Here is an 18,462-nt window from a genome sequence, read left to right on the forward strand (position 1 = left end):
CCAAAACATGGCTGCCACCCGCATTTTGTTATTTTCTCTTCATCTCCTCGCAATAGATGCTCGAAACTCCACTTCTTGCCCTTCGTCTTCCGCAGAAGTACTCCTTTGTGCTGGATTTCGACACACCGATCGTCACAATGTCATGGCTACCTCTCGGCGGGGCTCTCGTCCTGCTCATGATCGACTCTGCAATTGAACTGGCACTCATAAGTAGCATGGTTGGGTATTTACATCGATCTGGCGCAAACAAATATCCATTCCTCTCAGATACCGGAGCAGTTGCATTCATAGGCCCCAAACCAAAGGGTCTCCTGTTGAACGAGGGCCATACAAGCAACGGGGCTTCCGGTACCGCCCTAATACTGGTTTGCTTTTGCGGCTTTCTGGTTTTATGGAATGAACGACGGCGAGAACGAAGGGTAATTTCAGTTGTTGAGAATGAGAAGAGACTTGATTGCTAACGAAACCACAGAGCCGGACTCGAAAACCTTCCGGGCTATTCATTACCTGGACGGTCTTCACTGTCTTATCATGGCTTTTGACACTCTCTGCGATGGCCTACACTTTTGCTGTCACAAACCAAACGAAAGGTCAGAAGATCGACAAGGCTGTTGCGGTTCAATTCCAAGGGGAGGCTTACCCACTTCAGAAGTGGACGCCGGAGAATTGGCACAAAGCTCTTCTCGCGCTGCCAATAACCAGCGACAAGGATGCCAAATATCTGCACCATTGGCTGAGAGTTATTGAAGGATGGAAGTGGAATTTGATACCTATGTTTTTCATTGGGTTGTTGGTAGCTGCGCTGAGCGTCAGGATGTGCCTGCAGGATCGAATTCAAAGGAGGATGACGAAGGCATAATAATTTGATTTGCGTCAGAGGGGTGGAAGTTTGGAGTTCAAAAGTTGTCAGCTAATTGCAAATCACGTACCCGGAAACTTAAAAATAGTCATTGCTTATTTATCACTGCTGTGGTCTGGTGATCACTTTCTCGTGGCAATATGAGCAGGTCAGCTTATCTGTTGTGACTTGTCTGTCAGCAGGAGGGGGCTTAGTTACTTAATGACATTTGAGGAACCCTCAATTGGCTTTCCTTTTATGCATGCGTATTCATCGAACAAGGAATTGCAACATCCTCTTCTCCATGATCGACCTATCCGAACTCGGCTTCGGGGTTTCCCCAACGCTTATCCGTGTCGCCGTGCCGAACCGAAGCTGCTAGTCGGCATTGTGCCAAGCTGCCAGATACTCTCCCCCCCAAGAATAATTGCTAGCGTATATGTTTTGGGTATAGGTGCGGGTAGGAATCCAGGGTATTTAACCAGTGAGAAAGTGCCTTTTAAGTTGGCTGAGAGCCACTGCCAGGGCAGAAAGCCTTCTTGAACCTTCTACCTGTACCCTTGGATTGATACACAGACCAATTTTTGCCCCGTGCAAGATGGCTGACTAGGACTCGAATCACTCAGAAATCGTGTCTCATCTGAAACTGGGGCAGTGGAGGCCACTAGCAATTATTCTTCGGGGGGGAGAGTAATGATAAGTTGCTCCGATGATCCAAATTCTAACTTTATTGGTAGTTTGCTTCGCGCGGGGTAATGGACTGTCGATCACAGTGGCGCACGGCTACCTTACCTCAACTTAGGGAAGAGATCTGAGCAACGACCCGGTGCCTTACCTTAGTCTGAAATGTTGTTCTCCCAGGAAGTTGGTTTCCGTCCGAGACCTGTGGATGATCGGTCTTTATTGGAATTAGGTTCAAGGGAAGTGCTACTGGGAAGATTCTATCTGGGTATTGACCGACTAATTGCTTAAATGGTGAGGGTGCATGTCTTGATTCGTGGCTGAGCGAGTTACCGCACTTTAACGCCTGTAAGGCTTACAGATCCGGTCAAGAGATTGTAATTAACTTCAGATGAACTGTTGTTGAATATGCCAGGCCTCGGAAAGCCCGTCATAAACTGCCGGTTGGCACGTAAGGTTACAAAGAAAGCCCCTTTCCTTCCCAAGTCCCGCCTTGGCTGCCCCTTCTCTCAACAACCTCCCTTCTCAAGAAAAAATATATTCGCTCGTTCACAATGAAACTTATTCTCTCAATTCTCACTGCTCTCGTAGCCTGCACCGCAGCATCTCCAGTCCACCCTCTCACCGTCGTCTCCTCCCGCCGCCTCGGTCGCAAACCATGCCCCAAAGGCGGCACACTCCCCCTGAACTACATTGCTCCAACCCTCATGGTTCCCGTCAGCGCCAACTTGCCTGATATCGCCTTCGGCTCAACCAAAACACCCCTCATCACGCCCAACAACTTCTGCACCATCTTCAACCTCGTCATCCCCCCTTCGGCACCCGGAGACACTTGTACCCTCGAATTCCTGTTCCCGGACTACGAGGAAACATCTAGTCCATATATGTACCATGGCGGTGGACACTTTACGTTCACGGGATATGCGTTTGGCTCTGGAGCAACGGAGGAGACGACGTATAATCATCAACCGCCTCCAGGACCAAGTCCGCCGCAACCACCGGCAGTGATGAGCCCGGGCAATGCATATATAGTCAACGTGGGCGGGTGTGGTGCGGAGCCACCCGGCAGTTTGGGGGTCAGTGGAATGTTGTGTAGCCCCGATACGGTGTTTTCGTATTTGCAGACTGAGGGGGATGAACTTGGATGTCCGATTGGATTCTTTGTCGCGATTAGCTAGGGGTATATGTTGGAGGGGTAAAGGAGGATGTTGGCTTGTTGGGAATTACAATTTGCAATTAATTACTTGCATTCGAAATGTTGTTGAACATGAAAATGACCCGGATCCGAGCTCGGTATGGGTGTTTCGTTGAACGTTTGGCTCCACTGAATCTTACTAGAGCTAGTTGGCTACGCAGCAGATATCACTCCTGGAGTTGAAACTGCGGAAGTTTCAGGAGCATTTTGCTTATCTCGAATGTACTGCACATCCTTGATCATGTTACAGGATAATATCTTGAAATGTTTCCGTTACAAAAAATATATGTGCTTCAGAGTGCTGTGGAAAAGAGGTGCGTCTATAATAACTCAAGTACTCCTCTAAATTACCAATAAAAGAAACATTGTCACATTAGCAATGTATTGAGATCCTCTATTATCCCCACACTTCTCATTCTCTCAACTCTCACCACCTTCAAGCCGAAATATCAGGAATGTGCCTGCACACTCCCCCGAAATTTAGCCCACCTCTCGGTGGCACACCGTTCCTGCTGAATCTAGCGCTCGTCAACAAATACACACTGTGCTCTTCCACATCCGCTTTTGACAGCAGGACCTTTCTCATTACAGGCTTTACGGTACTGACGAATGCTTTCATGGACCACTTACCATCATAGCCTTAGCTATAGATGTTAGTGACCACGAGTCCTGGATTCATAAGGATGAAGATAATGCTGGGGCTCTCATCGGTTAAATGAGATAATGTCAGGTGCATGGCTATAGCTACCTTAGCCGCTGCGTTGTTGTTTGACCTTTGTTTGGGTTTCTGAAGGTTAAGATCGCCAAGGGGTGAGATTTGCGGTTTCGAGGCCGGCACGACCTAAGTTGACCATTTGAGGATGGTTGGTCGAGGCGTTGAGAAACGGTAAAAGATGGATGACGAAGGGCAGGCGGTCATAGTAGGCAAATGCAGAGAAGAGCTCGATTCCTTCACTTGTTTCTGCACCCAGTCAGGGAGCCGAATTTGAGAGGAGTCTTTTCTTGGTATGATTCAGAAAGAGAGACAAATCTTCGGGCCCACCCCAAGGGGTGTATCCAGTTGAGAGAATTACAGCATATAGGCTTGACGGCTTGGCCTTGATTTCGTTGCATATTCTCTTCACCTCAGCCATGAGCGATACCTCGCCCTCCAGAAAGTCTGTATCCGCCCTGTTGTTTGACTTTCGGAGTTGATTGGTGAAAGCATGCTGCTTTGCACTATACTCCCGACGACATAGACTTTGATCTGGGCGTTCATGGCTACAAGGCGAGCCAAGGTAGCCTTGCCAATTCCGGACGTCGCACCTACGAACGCAGCGGTCCGGGGTACACTTTCAACTGTAATGCGAGAATTGGAGCTTTGACCTCCGAAAGGGAGGGAGGGGGTGCGGATGATGTGTATGAGAGAATAAGGATAAGAGGAGAGAAATATGTGACTGGCTCGGGCTTCGGTCCCAAAGTTTGCAACTCGCGGTTCGAAGTCCATGGTCTTAAGAGACAGAACTGTTCTTTTCCAAGGCTAGAGTATTCTGGTTCCCAGCCTGAACAACCAAACTCCGAATTGATTTTATGGCCAAAGAATAATGGTATAGCAGATAAGAATGAGCACTCAGAATCCCAACCCATCACCCAACTCCCCAGGTCCAAATCCATCGAGCAGATCCGCACCGGAGCCCATTAAGCCATGCATCAAATCCGAATCGCCCATCCCATCCCCCATTCCTAGTGCATTATTACTACCCATACCATCCAGACTCCCTACTCCTGCCATCGCGCCATCCAAAGCAGCGGAATCGAGCGCTTGATTTATATCCAGCGCATCATGGCTCATTAACGTCTGCTGCGGCATCTGCAACTGGGCTTCAACTTTCCTATATAGCCTGACGACAGTCTCGGCGTGAAAAGCATCATTTTTCTGTGTCTTAGGTGCAGCTTCTGCTTCATTCTTCAACGCTTCACGCAAGTTCATGCGCCGTTGTAGAGGCCTGGGTTCTGTGCCCAGGACGTCAATACCAGGTGCTCCGTTATCCCAACTTTGAGGGTCAGGAGCGCAGATCAAAGCACTGGCTACGTCGAGGGCAATGCTGCCGTTTCCGGTTTCCGTTTGGGATTTGACTTCTTCAATAATAGTCGCAAGGATCCGTTTTGCGCTGAGCATCTTGACTCCGACGAGGATTTGCCGGTGAGTATAGTTTGCAGGATTGATATTGATTCCGGGATTCAAGCTCCATTGGACGAGATTTGCAATTGTTTGCTTTACAGCAACGACCAGTCCGCCACCAGGAGAAGATGTCCAGGATTCAAGCTCCGTGTGGTCGCTTGCACCGCGACGTTCCCAACCAAGGCTTGGCCGAAGAGCTTTCGAAAGTGGCTCGACGTCTTGTCGGGAGGGTTCTGCTCGTTGCAGCCACCGGAGACTGTGCTCTAGATTCTTCGCAACGATATTTAGGATGGCGGTCAGCATTTGTGATGCTTCCGTGTTACTTGATGAGTTGGTTACCAGTGCGGTGAGAATTGCGACGCACGCGTTCGCATCGCCGCGAGACTCCCAGAGGTGTGATGAGAGCCAGGTGATTCCAGGAATGAGGGAGGGGATGAGGAATGGTTCGACGAGGTATTCAAGGCCACTCTTCAGGCCATCGTCAGTGAGGTTTTTCGTAGAGCATGCGAGGACGATGTGATGGAACAGTGTTGGAACAAGGAGATAGAAGTCTTGAGGCGGGCATGAGGACATAAGTTCGTCACCGAGAGTGCCAACTTCGAACAAGCCACGAATCCATCCATCGAGGTGGCTTTGCTCCTGTTCTGTGAGGTCGTCCATGGCTCGGCTGAGGTGGCCTTGATTGAGAAGTTTTGCAACGAAGGAATCTTGTGTACGAATGCCGAGATCAACAACTGAAAGGCCATATCGATGTGTAAACGATAGGACGAGCAGTAGAATTAAGCCAAACTCCTCGTAGACCGGTTGATACTCGCCCTGATCTTCATCATAGCGCCAATTATCCAGAAGCTCGCAGAGAGGCTGAAGAATTGAGATTGGTTTATCGAAGAGAAGCATGACATCGAGGGCCGATGGTTTTCTCGCCAGTTGACTACATAGACTCTTCAGAGACATGGTCTCCTTGTTGGCGCACAATCGTGTGATAACCTGCCTTGGTCAATTTCAAGATCTGCACAATCGTTGACCAACTCACCTCGGTGATCGCCTGACTAACAGCACCAACATTCCCATCCATACGCTCTAACTCATCTATTAACCCCTCAGTCCTTTCAGGGTCTGATAAACATTGCTGAACCAAGTCTTCCTTCAGACTCCTACCACCAGCCGGCAGGCTTTGCATCGGAACATCACCCAAGAGCGTCTCGATGCTCGATTCCTCAATCAAGCCATGCAGACAACATGCAAAACAGAAGTCTTGCCGTACCGAGTCCGAGAACATATTATTCGTACTCGACTCATCGAACATCACAGACAATGTTGGAAAGGCGTTTGTATCGACATGGCCCAATGCTTCCGTGACACAGTACTCTGATGTGAGAGGTGGGAATAATGATGCTGAGAGTGTGGCGAGGAGGAGAGGTATCTTGTTGATAAGGAATGATCTGAGAATAGTGATAGATTTGGCGCGTTCATTTCGGAACGTCGCGTTTGCCAGTACATCGAAAGCGGCAAGGATAAGATCTATTAAAGTTGATTGAATATCACCCTTTTGATGTCAGGACTTTTCAGTGGACTGGGAGGTGTGAATCACCTGATATCGATTATGTAGATACGCAAAAATAGCATTATCGTCTATCAACGGTCTTCCCACAAGCTGTAACAAGTCAAAAGATGTCCGGTCAGGGGTAGAGTGTACTCACCAGAGAATTCAAATACACGTACAGCCCCGCCCTCGAGTTCATGGTGGGCATATCACCCACAACCATACTCTCAACCCCCAACGCCATGCCCTCCTCCAAAATCTCCTCAATCTCCTTATCCGCCGCCCGTTCTTTCTTGTCCACCGGCTCAATCGCTAGGATGGTCTGCGTCCTAAAGAGTTCCAACCTTGCAGCACTTTGCGGACTACTCTGCAGCAAGAGCGGCACGAAGTTCGCCAGCGTGTCTTTCAGCTCTTTCCGTACGGGTTTGGGCACACTGCCTTTTCCCAGTGCGTGAAGGACTCGGCCGTTTTCCACGACCGCAATGATCAGCGTCCCCAGCGCCATGTTCTGAGCCGTCATCTCTGCCGTGTGTGTCTGCGCGAGACCGAGCATCTCTTGCGCGGCGTGTTGAACAGAGATCACAGTTCGCATCCATTGCACACAGACCATTACTAATTCCACCGCCTCTTGCGTATTGTGCGGTACGGTTCCGGACGAGATATACTTCGTGAGTCGGTAGAACAGAGTTTCCTCCGCAATGTAGGAATTATTCCACCTTTTGCCATCATCCCTTGTCTTCCCAGCTGTCTTCTCTCCAGTCTCTCCTCCAATTGCTACCTTCTGTTGTCCATCTTGGTGTCCATTCTGGTCCCTGAAGCTCGAGACTTTCCATAACGCCCTCAGAACACTGGGAACAGAGACCAATTTCAACTCCAGCAGCACCTGCACATACCGCACAACCCTCGGGTCCAAGCTTATAGCATTGGTTTCGGTCGGCCGTAAGAACAAATCACTAGTTCGAGACGCGGACAGCGGGTGCTTGGTGCTGAGGATCTGGACGTAGGATTCGAAGTCCGAAGGGTCGAGACGGGTCGCGAGGCTGCGAGAGAAAAAGCTCTGCCATGCTTGGAGCGCGGTCATCGTGGGGACATATAGGAGGATTAGAGGCAAATACGCATTGCGCGATCACGATTAGGATGGTTGCTCGCAGTTGAGAGGCGTCGTGGGAGGATGGGGCGGAGTTGGGATGTAAGGGAGAGGTTTTGGTGTTGTTGTTGCGACGGACAAGCAGCCGAGAATGCTGCCCGCAGCCTCACACTTCAGCCCCGTCGAAGATTTTCCGCCTTATGCGTTTCAAGGAACTTTGTTAATTGTCAAGCGACAAGGATTTGCAGGACTATGCGAGCAAGAGACCAAAGTACTATGAACTCGAGACTTGTGCAATTATTCCGCTGCCAAGAAGGACGATTGTCCCGCAAACATTTCCAGACAGAGCCAACTCCAACCCGGTAGGTATCCCAATATTCATAATCATAACACATGCCCGTCAGATATCACTCTTGTTCTCTCTTCACCCTGGATGAACGGTTCATTGTCTCTGGCGCCCTCGGGCCAAGCATCCAGTCCTGCATAGCCAACCATTCACTCCACCCTGCTTCCGCAGCTTGTATCTCCTTCTCGGACGCATCCCGCAGAGGCCGCAGGAAGGGGACGGTCTCTTCTGGAGACATGTCGTATGATTGTTTGACCTTCATCCAGCTAGTGCTCTTTGCTGCGAAGAGATAGTTCCGTCGTTCGATCTCGTGAAGTTCTCCAATTCCACTCACCCAATCATCACCGAAGAACCCGTGTAGTACCGCCGGCGTATCGTGCCCCGTGGCTACTAGCCGCCGTATGTAGGGTATAAGAGAGACAATCTGTGCGTGTGCGGCGCTTTGGCCTTGGGCAAAGGGATTTGGTTGGCGGAGGTGAGGAATTTCGGGCCGCGCAGAGCGCGGAGAGGAAGAGGAAGAGGAAGAGGAAGCGGAGAGCACGGGGTTCGCTTGTTTCTGGTATGGAAGTTGGATGTTGATGAAGGCTGATAGAGCTTGGACGGGCCCGCTGTGTTGCGCATGGTCGAGGAAGTATCGATGGCAGCTTTGGAATTTAGGATACCAGTCGACGATGTCGAACTGCTGGTTCTCTGGCGGTTGAGGTGCGGATCTCGAGGAAGGGCTGTAGTGACCGTGAGAAGGAGTGCCAAAGGTGTGGGGAGTCCCAGACTGAGTGTTGAAAGCCATGTTGCTTCTGCATCAGGAGCCATGTTAGCTGCATGCTAGGTCGAGCAAGGCTGGTCCTCCTCGGAAGGATAAAGACATCGTACCTAATAAAGACAGACTATGTTGATGCCACTTGGGGACATTGACGTCGCCGCAACGCTGTTGAGGAGATGGAGAGATTGGGGATAATGATGGTGGGGTAAGGCGCTTTTGCTATTCCTTTCTTCAAGGAAGTACGTAGTGTAGAAATAGCGATGTGGGTTGAGCTCCTCCACACTTCACTTGGGAATATGAGATCGAGTCATCTCACCCACAGCTCGGCGCGTGGCAAGCCGCCCTCTTTATAACTGTCTCGAGCGATCTGGCATCTAGAGGAGGGTAGTGGCAGAAGGGGAGGTGGGCCGTGGTTGAGTCGAGCTCGAATTTCCTAGATGATGTGTGTGTACTGTGGCATGCATTGTTGCATCTGGGACACCCGGGCTGCTCGCTCTGAGTGGATGGAGCCGCCCAGCCAGTAAGGACTGGCCGATGTTTCGGTATGAATGGGCATGACTAGTGGGCAGCTCTTGGGAAGGGAGGGAGGGTCTGGTAGATTGCAGTATGGGGCAAGAGCAGAGGAGGAAAACGCGAGCATGCCCACTACCTGGCCGGCCCTGAAAAGAGATCAAGAAAATGCTCGCCAATTCAGGCTTGAGGCGCGCCTGGCCTGAACTACGGTACAGACTTGCGGGCCCCCTGTTGGGCTGGGCGGGACGCTCGCCTGGCTCTTTGGTGCAGGGGTTCGCAGCCGACGGGGCAGTGGCACCGAGTGGCTCCAGCGGCTGGCGTCCCAACTGACCACTCACTGTGCTCTTCCGCATCCTTCTGCCCCCCCCTGTGCCCACCAGGCTCTCTTGCACTGGCCTAGGTTTTGTCTCCGACGTCGTCTGCCAGCTCCATGCAGCTGAAGCTCCCCCATAACGGTGCACGCCGCTGGGCCGGCTGCAGGACGCAATGGCGATCACCCATACAGTGCGCAGCAATTCCACTGCAGTCGACACCTGGCCCCCATTCCTTGGGTGCTGATGACGGAGCCTCCATTAGCCTCGTGTCTCAACTATTCCTCGAGATGATAGGAGGAGGCTGTCAGCTCGTGGCAAAACTCAACCCCTTCCGGTTCATTTCACATATCAAATCCCGGATGATCCCCTAATATGTCACTGTTCGTGCCGCCGCTTCCTCTCCTCTTACTTCCCCTTCTGATCACCAGCTTCACCACTATAACTTCCCCATCTAGTGCTTCTTCCGATCTGCATGGGGAGGTGCTTCCGGGAGAACGAATGCACTGGTAATCGGCCCTGGCCCGATTACGCTGTACTGAAGCTGTTGTATCTCTGCATCCGCTCCCATTCCAAGTATCCGGGACAGCTGCATATTGTTTGGCGTTCGGATATGGGATAATTACGCCTGATCTGCGGCCACCCGCATCCCAAGATCTCCTTCTTGTCACTCCTGCATCCATCGGCCCACTGACGTGGAGACGATTCTCAGATCCAGTACACTTCCCGCCCGCCCTACGCGAGATCGAGGGAAGCATTGGACGAAGCTCCCCTAAAGCAAGGTGCTGTGCTACCTCCCGGAAGCTTGGTGACCCTTCCCAAACTCAGGGACTGTTAGCGCTGCAGCACCATGTTTCCGAGCTCTGGGACCGGCATTATGCTGTGCATGTATGAACGTATTCGATCATACCAAACAAATTTGATGTTTGGCGTCGAGGTTGGGATCTGTGCGTTTGCCTCGACCCCTCGCCAGCTGAAGTCGTCGACTGTCGAGTGTTGGTGGCTGAGCGGGCGGCCACTCGGAATCGTTTCTCAGTCCGCGGTGTGTTCAACATCAAGAAACCTACCAGGGCAACCGTCTTGGAGCATCCTCGATTTCGTAGTCTCCGACTTGTCATTTTTTCTCTCTTCCCAATCAGCTTTGCCCAAAATTCTGTGGAGTGTCGTGGTGATTTGAAAAATTGATGCAAACTTAGAACTATCTCGGCGATGAAGAATCTGCAGTCTGCACTCAAGCCTCTCGTTGGCGCTTCGGCCTCCGCCGATCGGCAACGGACAGCAGCCTGTGGCTCAAAGATCCGTCGAAAAGGCTTTTCACATGTATACAGAACATTATCGATCGAATATTCTTTGAGGTTCCCGGGAAAGGCAGGTGCCCAGGCTGTCCCAAAAAAGAACGTATTGCGATTGATCTCGGTCAGTGGACTGTTTTCTTGCTTCACGATCGTTTATTCATTCTCCACATTAGGGGATTCCTTCATCGAATAAAGCCACATGGTCATGGTACACAAGTTCGTCGATCAAGAAGTCCAGCCAACCATTAGGCCGTAGTCATTATTTGGAATTCTTCTGTTGTATTTCCTTTTGCTTATCTCCCTGCGGAACTTTCGAGTGTAACGATGTCACTAAAATCGCTATCAGTGTGACAAGATGGCACACAGCGGAAGTGGCACAAATAAGGTATTATGCTTATTTGCAAGGCGCTTTGGACACCTGGTACTGATTCATCACGATGCGGACTTCTGGCGGCACGGGGTTCTGGATCGATGGGAGTGCAAACGCTCCCCACACTGTCCTTCACAGCTCTTTACGCGTGCAGGGGTCACGCAAATGCCGTGATTAATATTTGCAAGGCTTCAGATTCAATGCTAGAAAACACAGCATCAGCTCTGCAAGGTCTCTCTCAAAATGTGGCCTCGCCCCCACGGGACACAACAAAGGTCTTCGATCTGAAGATATATTGTGCTTGTCCCATCATCTCTGGAGATCGAAGTCATCGACCTTGCCCAGCCTCCCAACAGGATTAGTTGTCCAGGGAGGATCAGAAGACGAAAATATTGGATGTATGGTGTATGCTAGGCAAGCGATCGTCTAGCATCTGCGCCGACCAATGTAGCGAGACTCTATCGTTCAACCACCATGAAAAACAAGCTTGCAACGGACAAAATGCAGCCATCTAAGCCCTCACAAAACGAAACCTACAGTTCCAAGCCGGTTGTGTCTTCAAGATGAGCGAATCTTGAGTCAAGATCAGCACCTCATGGAGAACCCTGGTCAACCAACCATATGCGTATTATTCACGCCTCCCAATTCTTCCTATCCCTCAACTCGCCAATCTCAAGGTTTCCTTCCCATACTTAAATCCGTTCGCCACGCAGCCAGCCTTATCGAGATCAAATGTCTCAAATTTTCCCATTTGCTACTCACATGAGCTGTCTGCCGGTATACCCCCTTCATCACAAACCACAAAGAGCTAATTAGGACGGCCTCATTAATTGTTACCTTCGTCCAATCATTACAGGTGCAACGATTTCTCTCCCTTCCTTTCCCGCAACCGAACGGCCGGAAACGTCTTGAATTTTCCCATTCGCTCTCCAACACGGGCCGTGCAAGTATGTCCCTTCAACCCTCACTTGACCAAGTCCAAGCAACCAGTAAATTCGCCTTTCTAAAATCCATTGGATCCTTGCGCCCCTGAAAAGTACAGTACAATGCGACATCGAATAAAAAGAAAACGGATGAGCCAATTGAAATCCCGCTCCTCGTCTCAGCCGCACAGCCTCCAACCCCACCTCAGCCCTGCATCGCTGCCACAGTGGCTCAAAGCTGAACCCGGCGTCGCCACCCGCCTCACCAATAATTGATTTCTCGCAAGCATTCCCCAACTTCTGACCCACGAAAGCCACAATTGATTTGCTTATCGATCGCAGTGACAGCTCCGCTCCGTGAAAAATTTTGCTTGTTCCCGTTTAACTTCCTAATGCAGTCCGTGCCCTGGTTGTCAGAAGCTTGACTTCAGCCCTGACGAGCCGGGTAGATTTCCGGGGTCTGTTAGTGGAATGTGATGCACAATTGATTCTGAACTGGTGGTCATAGCTAACTATCCTTACCATGGAAAATTGTTTGTATTCTGGGTTCAGTGGTTCAGCCCAGCTGAACGGTGGCGGGATGACGTTGCACCGACCCTCGCGCGAGGCGAAAAAGCAATAGGGGTTCAAGCGACGAAGCGAGGTTCAGGGGTTTGGTGGGGTAGCTTTTCTGTCACTATTCCAACTCGACCAATAATCCAGCTTGATAGCTGTCCGGCGACCAACAAAAGCTGAGCTCTGGCCAATAATATTATCAATTTCATTCCCGGCCCCGGTGAGGTCATTCTCGTATGATTTTCAAGACTGTGAAACGTGTTTGTGGACAATGTGTGGCTGGTGAAGTGATGAAGGGAGGTGATTTGCAGGTTGGAATGGACCTATGGCCTGGTTTTCCGAGGATGCGAGGGCAGAAGGAACTCTGATTAGACGGGGTTCTCCCGGCCGTTAAGCTTCAGAAGGTGTTTGCTTTTCTAAGGCGAGTAAACCGTTGAACCTCCCTGAGGCTTGCGGTCGAGGAGCGGAGATTGGAAGACTTCACTGTGGCTCGGGATTTACAAATGAGAGGCTGCGATATCTATGGTTTGGTATTTGAACGCGGAGGAGAAGATAGGGGAAGCGAGTCAAAAGCAGGGGAACCAAGTTCAAGAGATCGACAATGGTTGTGAGGTAATGGTGGGAGACGGCACAAAGCATCTTGTGGAGGTGTTCTCACCCAAACAACGAGAAGCAACAGCAATAACCTGTTTGAGGGCAGAACGTGCTGACCCTTTGAATGGTCAAAGCCAAATCTACAGTCTAAATTGCATTGATTTCTAATATGATCTCTTCTTCGGAGGCACAGTCGCACATTCCGTCTCATCTAAAGTTGTCATCACAACTGGTCTATACCCAATTCTCACATCCTCCCCTTCCTTTTGCCAACTCAAAGTATGCTTCATCCACGTCCCATCATCTCGTTCCGGGAAGTCTTCCCTTGCATGACTTCCCCTGCTTTCTGTCCTAGCCAACGCGCTCTTTGCCGTTTGACTGGCGCACGTCAATAGATTCCTCATTTCCAGCGTCTCTATCAGATCGCTGTTCCATATCAAACTCCGATCCGTGACACTCAGTCGATCTGCAAAATCTCTCTCTACTTGCTGTACTGCCAAGTTTCCGGCTGCTAGCGAATCTTCTGTTCGGAACACAGCTACGTCCGTCTGCATTGCTTTCTGCATGTCTAGTCGTAGCTTCGCACTCGGGATATCGCCTGAAGCAGTTCGTATTCGTTCCAGGTCACCCAGGGATTCCTTCCCAATGTCATCTGGGACTTTTAGGTGAGAAGCCCCTTTTTCGTTATTTTCGGCGATGTGCAACGCAGATGCTCGACCGAAGACGACGATGTCGAGGAGAGAATTTGCTCCCAGCCGATTCGCGCCGTGAACTGAGACGCAAGCTGATTCACCAGCGGCATACAGGCCGTCGACGATCCTCTCCTTCCCATCCTCTGCCACGGATAGAACCTGACCTTTATAGTTTGTCGGTATACCTCCCATGCAATAGTGCACAGTTGGGAGAACTGGAATCGGTTCTCTCGTTATGTCAATACCCGAGAAGATGTTCGCTGTTTCTGCAATTCCCGGCAATCTCTCATGAATCACTTCCGCTGGTAAGTGAGATAGCTGGAGATGTATGTGGTCCTTCTCCGGCCCACATCCCCGTCCCTCCTTGATTTCCATATTCATTGATCTCGAGACCACGTCCCTCGAAGCAAGGTCCTTGGCAGTCGGGGCATACCGTTCCATAAACCTCTCTCCATTCCCATTCAACAAGTACCCTCCCTCTCCCCTCGCTCCCTCGGTGATCAGCACCCCAGCACCATAAATCCCGGAGGGATGAAACTGCACGAACTCCATATCCTGATTCGGCAGCCCCGCTCTCGCAACCATAGCATTGCCATCTCCTGTCGACGTATGCGCTGAAGTGCACGAAAAGTAAGCCCTTCCATAACCACCTGTCGCCAGTACTGTATTTCTCGCAAACATGCGATGCAACGTCCCATCTTCCATGCTCAAACACAACACACCCGCGCAAGCACCATCAACCATCAACAAATCCAATGCAAAATACTCAATAAAGAAGTTAGTTTTATGTTTCAAGCTCTGTCCATACAGTGTATGCAACATAGCATGGCCGGTTCTATCTTCCGCACAGGCAGTTCGGTAGGCTTGGCCACCTTCTCCGAATTTGAGAGATTGGCCACCGAGAGCACGTTGGTAGATTTTTCCTTCTGAAGTCCGAGAGAATGCCATGCCATAGTTTTCGAGCTCGTAGACTGCTTTGGAGGCTTCGCGGGTCATGTAGTGGATTGCGTCTTGGTCGCCGAGCCAGTCGCTGCCTTTTACGGTGTCGTGCATGTGCCATCTCCAATCATCTAGTAGTGTTGAGTGGCAGCATATGGTATGGGTGAAAGATCGTTTTACCTTCAGTCATGTTGCCCAGAGCGGCATTTATGCCTCCTTGAGCAGCAACGGTATGTGAACGGGTTGGAAACTGAAAATATTAGTCACGTGATATTAGTCAACCCCAATAATTAATAATTAAGAGTAACGAGATAATGGGCTTGAAGTTTGAAGTTCTGAAGAGAAGCAAGGAATGATCGAAACGTTTCCAAACATACCAGCTTGCTGATACATGCCGTCTCCAGCCCAGATTCAGCCAATCCAACCGCAGCTCTCAACCCGGCACCCCCAGCCCCAACCACGATAGCACTGTATTTGTCAGCCTGGTCATCCTGTGAGTGACCCATTCTATCGAGTTTCGTACTCATAATGGTGATCAATAAGAGGGAAGCTCAGCTTGGGGACGCTTGCTGTTGTCGCTTTCCTTCTCTGCGACTGCGTGAGGTACGTCCTCGTCTGGCTTGGAGACGGTCCATGGCGCAGGCGGCTGTCTATTATTTTCCTGAAACTCCGCACAAGCCTTGCCATCGTTAAATTGATACCTGTAGAGGCATTAGAGAAGAAGAAGGCAAGAGGGAGGAATTGATGATGTCTGAGACGTGGGGTCCCCGCATGTAGTGCCGGGATTAAGACCTCGGCTGGAAATAAATGTGCACATCCGAAGCGAGCCGGAGGCTCGCCGAAAATAGGGGCTCAGGGGTAGAGGGGAAACTGACATGGATTGAGAAGCAATAACACCTTCCAGAAGTCACAGAATTACACGTAGATGCGTACAGAGAAGGGAGATTTGTGGCAAGATAAGAGATGAGCGATAGTGACACCAGGTCAATAAAAGCTAAAAGAACAAAAGCAAGCAACCACCGTGTGCAAGACCTAAACTATATTTTTCAAATGATAGTCCTCTGTTGTCTCCCTCCTTGATCACAATCGCTATAACGATAACTTCACCGCCTTCGTGCCGCCTTTCTCTATCCCCTGCAGCTGTAGAATGTTCTCCGCAGACGAGCCATCGTCTCTGCTTGGTTTCATAGGGAACTCCGTTGGGAAATCCTCTTTTACGGGAAACTCCTCCTCGCTGTGCAATCTACTACCGCCCTTGCGTGCAATCTTCGCCAATATCCTAGCGTTGCACTTCCCCTCGGTGGCACTATGAGGAAAGTTATCCAATCCAATGCCCTGGCTCTGAATGTAGTAGTTTCCTTTCGCACACCCATTTCCCAGGCCACTCGTACCACCAGTTTCATCTCCGTTTCGGCTTCCATCCCGTGTCTTGGTGATTTCGAGGAGGCTGCGGAAAAGGGGACGGAGAGCGGGAAGCGAAGTGGCCAAAATGCCCGCGCAGAGCTCGACGATATTGCATATTGAGTACGTGTCCTTGCGATATGAGTCGCTGTTATCATAATAGCGGCTTTGTATGTTTGCTTTGGCAATCGCCACCGCGCAGGCACTGGGCAGCTTTGAGTTAGTCATTTCGAATTATTGGCTGGGGATTTTTCAACACACGCATATCCTAGGCTGAGCACGCCGATCAATGATAATCTGGTGCTGAGGTTTGCATTTAGCTTCCAAATAATTGGAACTGGGAGGGGGGCAAATAGTATGTCACTGTTGCAGGCATGTTAGGAATCTGGCGTCCGGGTTCGACCAACTTACGTAGAAATATTAACACAAGAATTGAACAATCCCTGTAGAGAGAACCGACGTCAGCATATAGCTTTTATAATTGATAGAGAGTGAGTGACAGATTCCACCACCCACAATGTCGGTAAACTCCTTTCTGGTAAGGCATTTGGCATCCTTGACATTATCCCATGAAGCTCGAACGGGAGTACAGGAGAACACAAGTATCTAAGAAAAGGTTAACAACGATTCTTTTTATACTCGCAGACAGATCAGTAGTTGGCTCGATACACAAGGGTGAGGCAGTGTATTTGTGAAGTGTCTTCAGAGTGTCGCTCTTCGAGAATTGTAACGTACTGCTACGCATGTGAGGGTAAAGGCCACCAGGAACACTATGCAATTCAAAAGTTAGTGTCAAGATAATTTGTTGGAATCCAATGGCATCCCATGGCTTCTTCAAGATCATAACAACTTACCCATCAAGCAATATAAGAATATCTTGTACCCTTTCTGAAGCACCAGCCGCACAAGGAAGCATGCGACAGAGATCTTGACTAACGAAATGCTGCCTGTCACAAATATATTATGCAAGAACACCCAATGCTTGATGATAACCATTTGGTCGTTCGGAATATCTCGATTATGCATGCCCACACCATGTTTCGTCTCCTCGACCCCTAGAAGGTCATATGTTCTGACTACGTCCTCGGCTAGATATCAATTCATGGGAAGTCTCAGACGACATTTCTTCACATTCGCTTCAAACGCGGTTAGTCAGCGTCGCCGCTCTGCTCAGGCGCTACTCACCCTCGCCTCACCCTCTACTCAGGTTACTCAGTCACGTTCCTGCTCTCCCATCTAGTGACTAATCATAATTTACTTACTATTTGGTTTGCCGTACGAGAGGAGTTATCAACTCTATACCATAGTGTTCAGGGGGGCTAAGTCGGCTCCCAGGGAACCCAAACAGGATCCCTCTAAAAATATCTTTCTAATGTCAAGGCAGATTCTTCTCGCAAAACAGCGTTACCCTAGCTCTTTCTAAGCAGAATATGCCCTCGCCCCTCTATAGCATCCAAGTTAGATAAAGTTCCTATATGATTGAAGTCGTACGGGCCCCTTCAGTTAAAAAAGCGCACCCTAATCAGCTCCAACAAGGACCCTTAATAAATGTAACAGGGGACTGAGAACGACCATCGTTGTAATATCTTAATAGGCTTAGAGAGGTGGCTATGCTACAGGTAATAGCATCTGCAAAATTCTATATATAGATAATATAGAAACTATAACCGATTCTAGAGGGTGCTAGAATGGGATCCCTCTAAGCATAATCCAGCTGTTCACGACTTTTTTACTCTCGCTTAAAAATCGCGTTTTTGACAGCTGTTTCGCACGTAGCTATATTTGAAGCAAAATGGAAAAACTGTCGTCTGAGATTACTAGAGTAGATTGCAGGAATGCTCTGGAATTTTATATTATTAGCCGGAGTAGTTTGGGTTGTAGTGCCAATTTTCAGCTTGCTCGAAGTTCTACCATGCCGGATTTATGTACTTTAAGCCAAAGTAGTCCGAATTATCGTAGTACAAGTCGGACTGCTTTGACTTGAAGTATGAATAAGGCACATACGCGATCTTGTAGTATATTAAGGTATCCTACTTTAGACGCAACTACTTCGAAGTGTTGTCCTTCAAACCAATGTACTCGTAATTGTAGTACTCCGAATCTAAAAATAGTGGTAAGCTTACTCACCCACAGTGCTGCATAACGCGGCGTCGCATAGGGAGTGAGTGAGGGGCCGAATTGGGTCCCAAGGCGCTAGCGCATCTATTTCGCGGGCGCATCCGTGCTTCGGTTGGCTGATGAGCGGGTCGGGATAGCGG

General features: G+C 49.8%; 7 protein-coding genes across 7 annotated transcripts; 2 read left to right on the forward strand and 5 right to left on the reverse strand.

Annotated features, from left to right (window-relative positions):
* The first annotated feature begins 81 nt into the window (after positions 1–81).
* K444DRAFT_582058 (uncharacterized protein) lies at positions 82–1,106 on the forward strand. Its single transcript, XM_024877774.1, has 2 exons — positions 82–419; positions 473–1,106. The coding sequence occupies exons 1-2, from the start codon at positions 138–140 to the stop codon at positions 857–859; spliced, it is 669 nt and encodes a 222-aa protein (XP_024741563.1). The 5' UTR covers positions 82–137; the 3' UTR covers positions 860–1,106.
* A 789-nt stretch (positions 1,107–1,895) lies between these two features.
* On the forward strand, positions 1,896–2,945 carry K444DRAFT_608358 (uncharacterized protein). Its single transcript, XM_024879367.1, has one exon. It carries the CDS (start codon positions 2,074–2,076, stop codon positions 2,695–2,697), a length of 624 nt encoding a protein of 207 aa, XP_024741564.1. The 5' UTR covers positions 1,896–2,073; the 3' UTR covers positions 2,698–2,945.
* A 1,378-nt stretch (positions 2,946–4,323) lies between these two features.
* K444DRAFT_640504 (Med5-domain-containing protein) lies at positions 4,324–7,499 on the reverse strand (the record flags this gene model as incomplete). The annotated part of the gene is made up of 4 exons (XM_024884503.1): positions 4,324–5,862; positions 5,909–6,421; positions 6,467–6,529; positions 6,576–7,499. 4 exons carry the CDS (start codon positions 7,497–7,499, stop codon positions 4,324–4,326), a joined length of 3,039 nt encoding a protein of 1,012 aa, XP_024741565.1.
* A 206-nt stretch (positions 7,500–7,705) lies between these two features.
* On the reverse strand, positions 7,706–8,849 carry K444DRAFT_203749 (uncharacterized protein). The gene is made up of 3 exons (XM_024871018.1): positions 8,722–8,849; positions 8,622–8,645; positions 7,706–8,573 (listed from the first exon to the last, which is right to left on the reverse strand). Exons 2-3 carry the CDS (start codon positions 8,636–8,638, stop codon positions 7,913–7,915), a joined length of 678 nt encoding a protein of 225 aa, XP_024741566.1. The 5' UTR covers positions 8,639–8,645; positions 8,722–8,849; the 3' UTR covers positions 7,706–7,912.
* On the reverse strand, positions 8,663–9,628 carry K444DRAFT_203738 (uncharacterized protein). Its single transcript, XM_024871017.1, has one exon. The coding sequence runs from the start codon at positions 9,475–9,477 to the stop codon at positions 8,986–8,988; it is 492 nt and encodes a 163-aa protein (XP_024741567.1). The 5' UTR covers positions 9,478–9,628; the 3' UTR covers positions 8,663–8,985.
* A 3,645-nt stretch (positions 9,629–13,273) lies between these two features.
* K444DRAFT_553901 (succinate dehydrogenase) lies at positions 13,274–15,524 on the reverse strand. Its single transcript, XM_024876633.1, has 4 exons — positions 15,327–15,524; positions 15,181–15,271; positions 14,984–15,053; positions 13,274–14,934 (listed from the first exon to the last, which is right to left on the reverse strand). The coding sequence occupies exons 1-4, from the start codon at positions 15,488–15,490 to the stop codon at positions 13,337–13,339; spliced, it is 1,923 nt and encodes a 640-aa protein (XP_024741568.1). The 5' UTR covers positions 15,491–15,524; the 3' UTR covers positions 13,274–13,336.
* A 295-nt stretch (positions 15,525–15,819) lies between these two features.
* Positions 15,820–16,807, reverse strand: K444DRAFT_705161 (uncharacterized protein; the record flags this gene model as incomplete). Its single annotated transcript, XM_024888102.1, has 4 exons — positions 15,820–16,409; positions 16,466–16,567; positions 16,616–16,647; positions 16,721–16,807. Coding segments are annotated over 4 exons (738 nt in total), but the record flags the coding sequence as incomplete, so codon positions are not given.
* Between the last annotated feature and the right edge of the window lie 1,655 nt (positions 16,808–18,462).

Source organism: Hyaloscypha bicolor (assembly GCF_002865645.1).
Source record: "Hyaloscypha bicolor E unplaced genomic scaffold K444scaffold_17, whole genome shotgun sequence".
NCBI classification, from domain to species: Eukaryota; Fungi; Ascomycota; class Leotiomycetes; order Helotiales; family Hyaloscyphaceae; genus Hyaloscypha; species Hyaloscypha bicolor.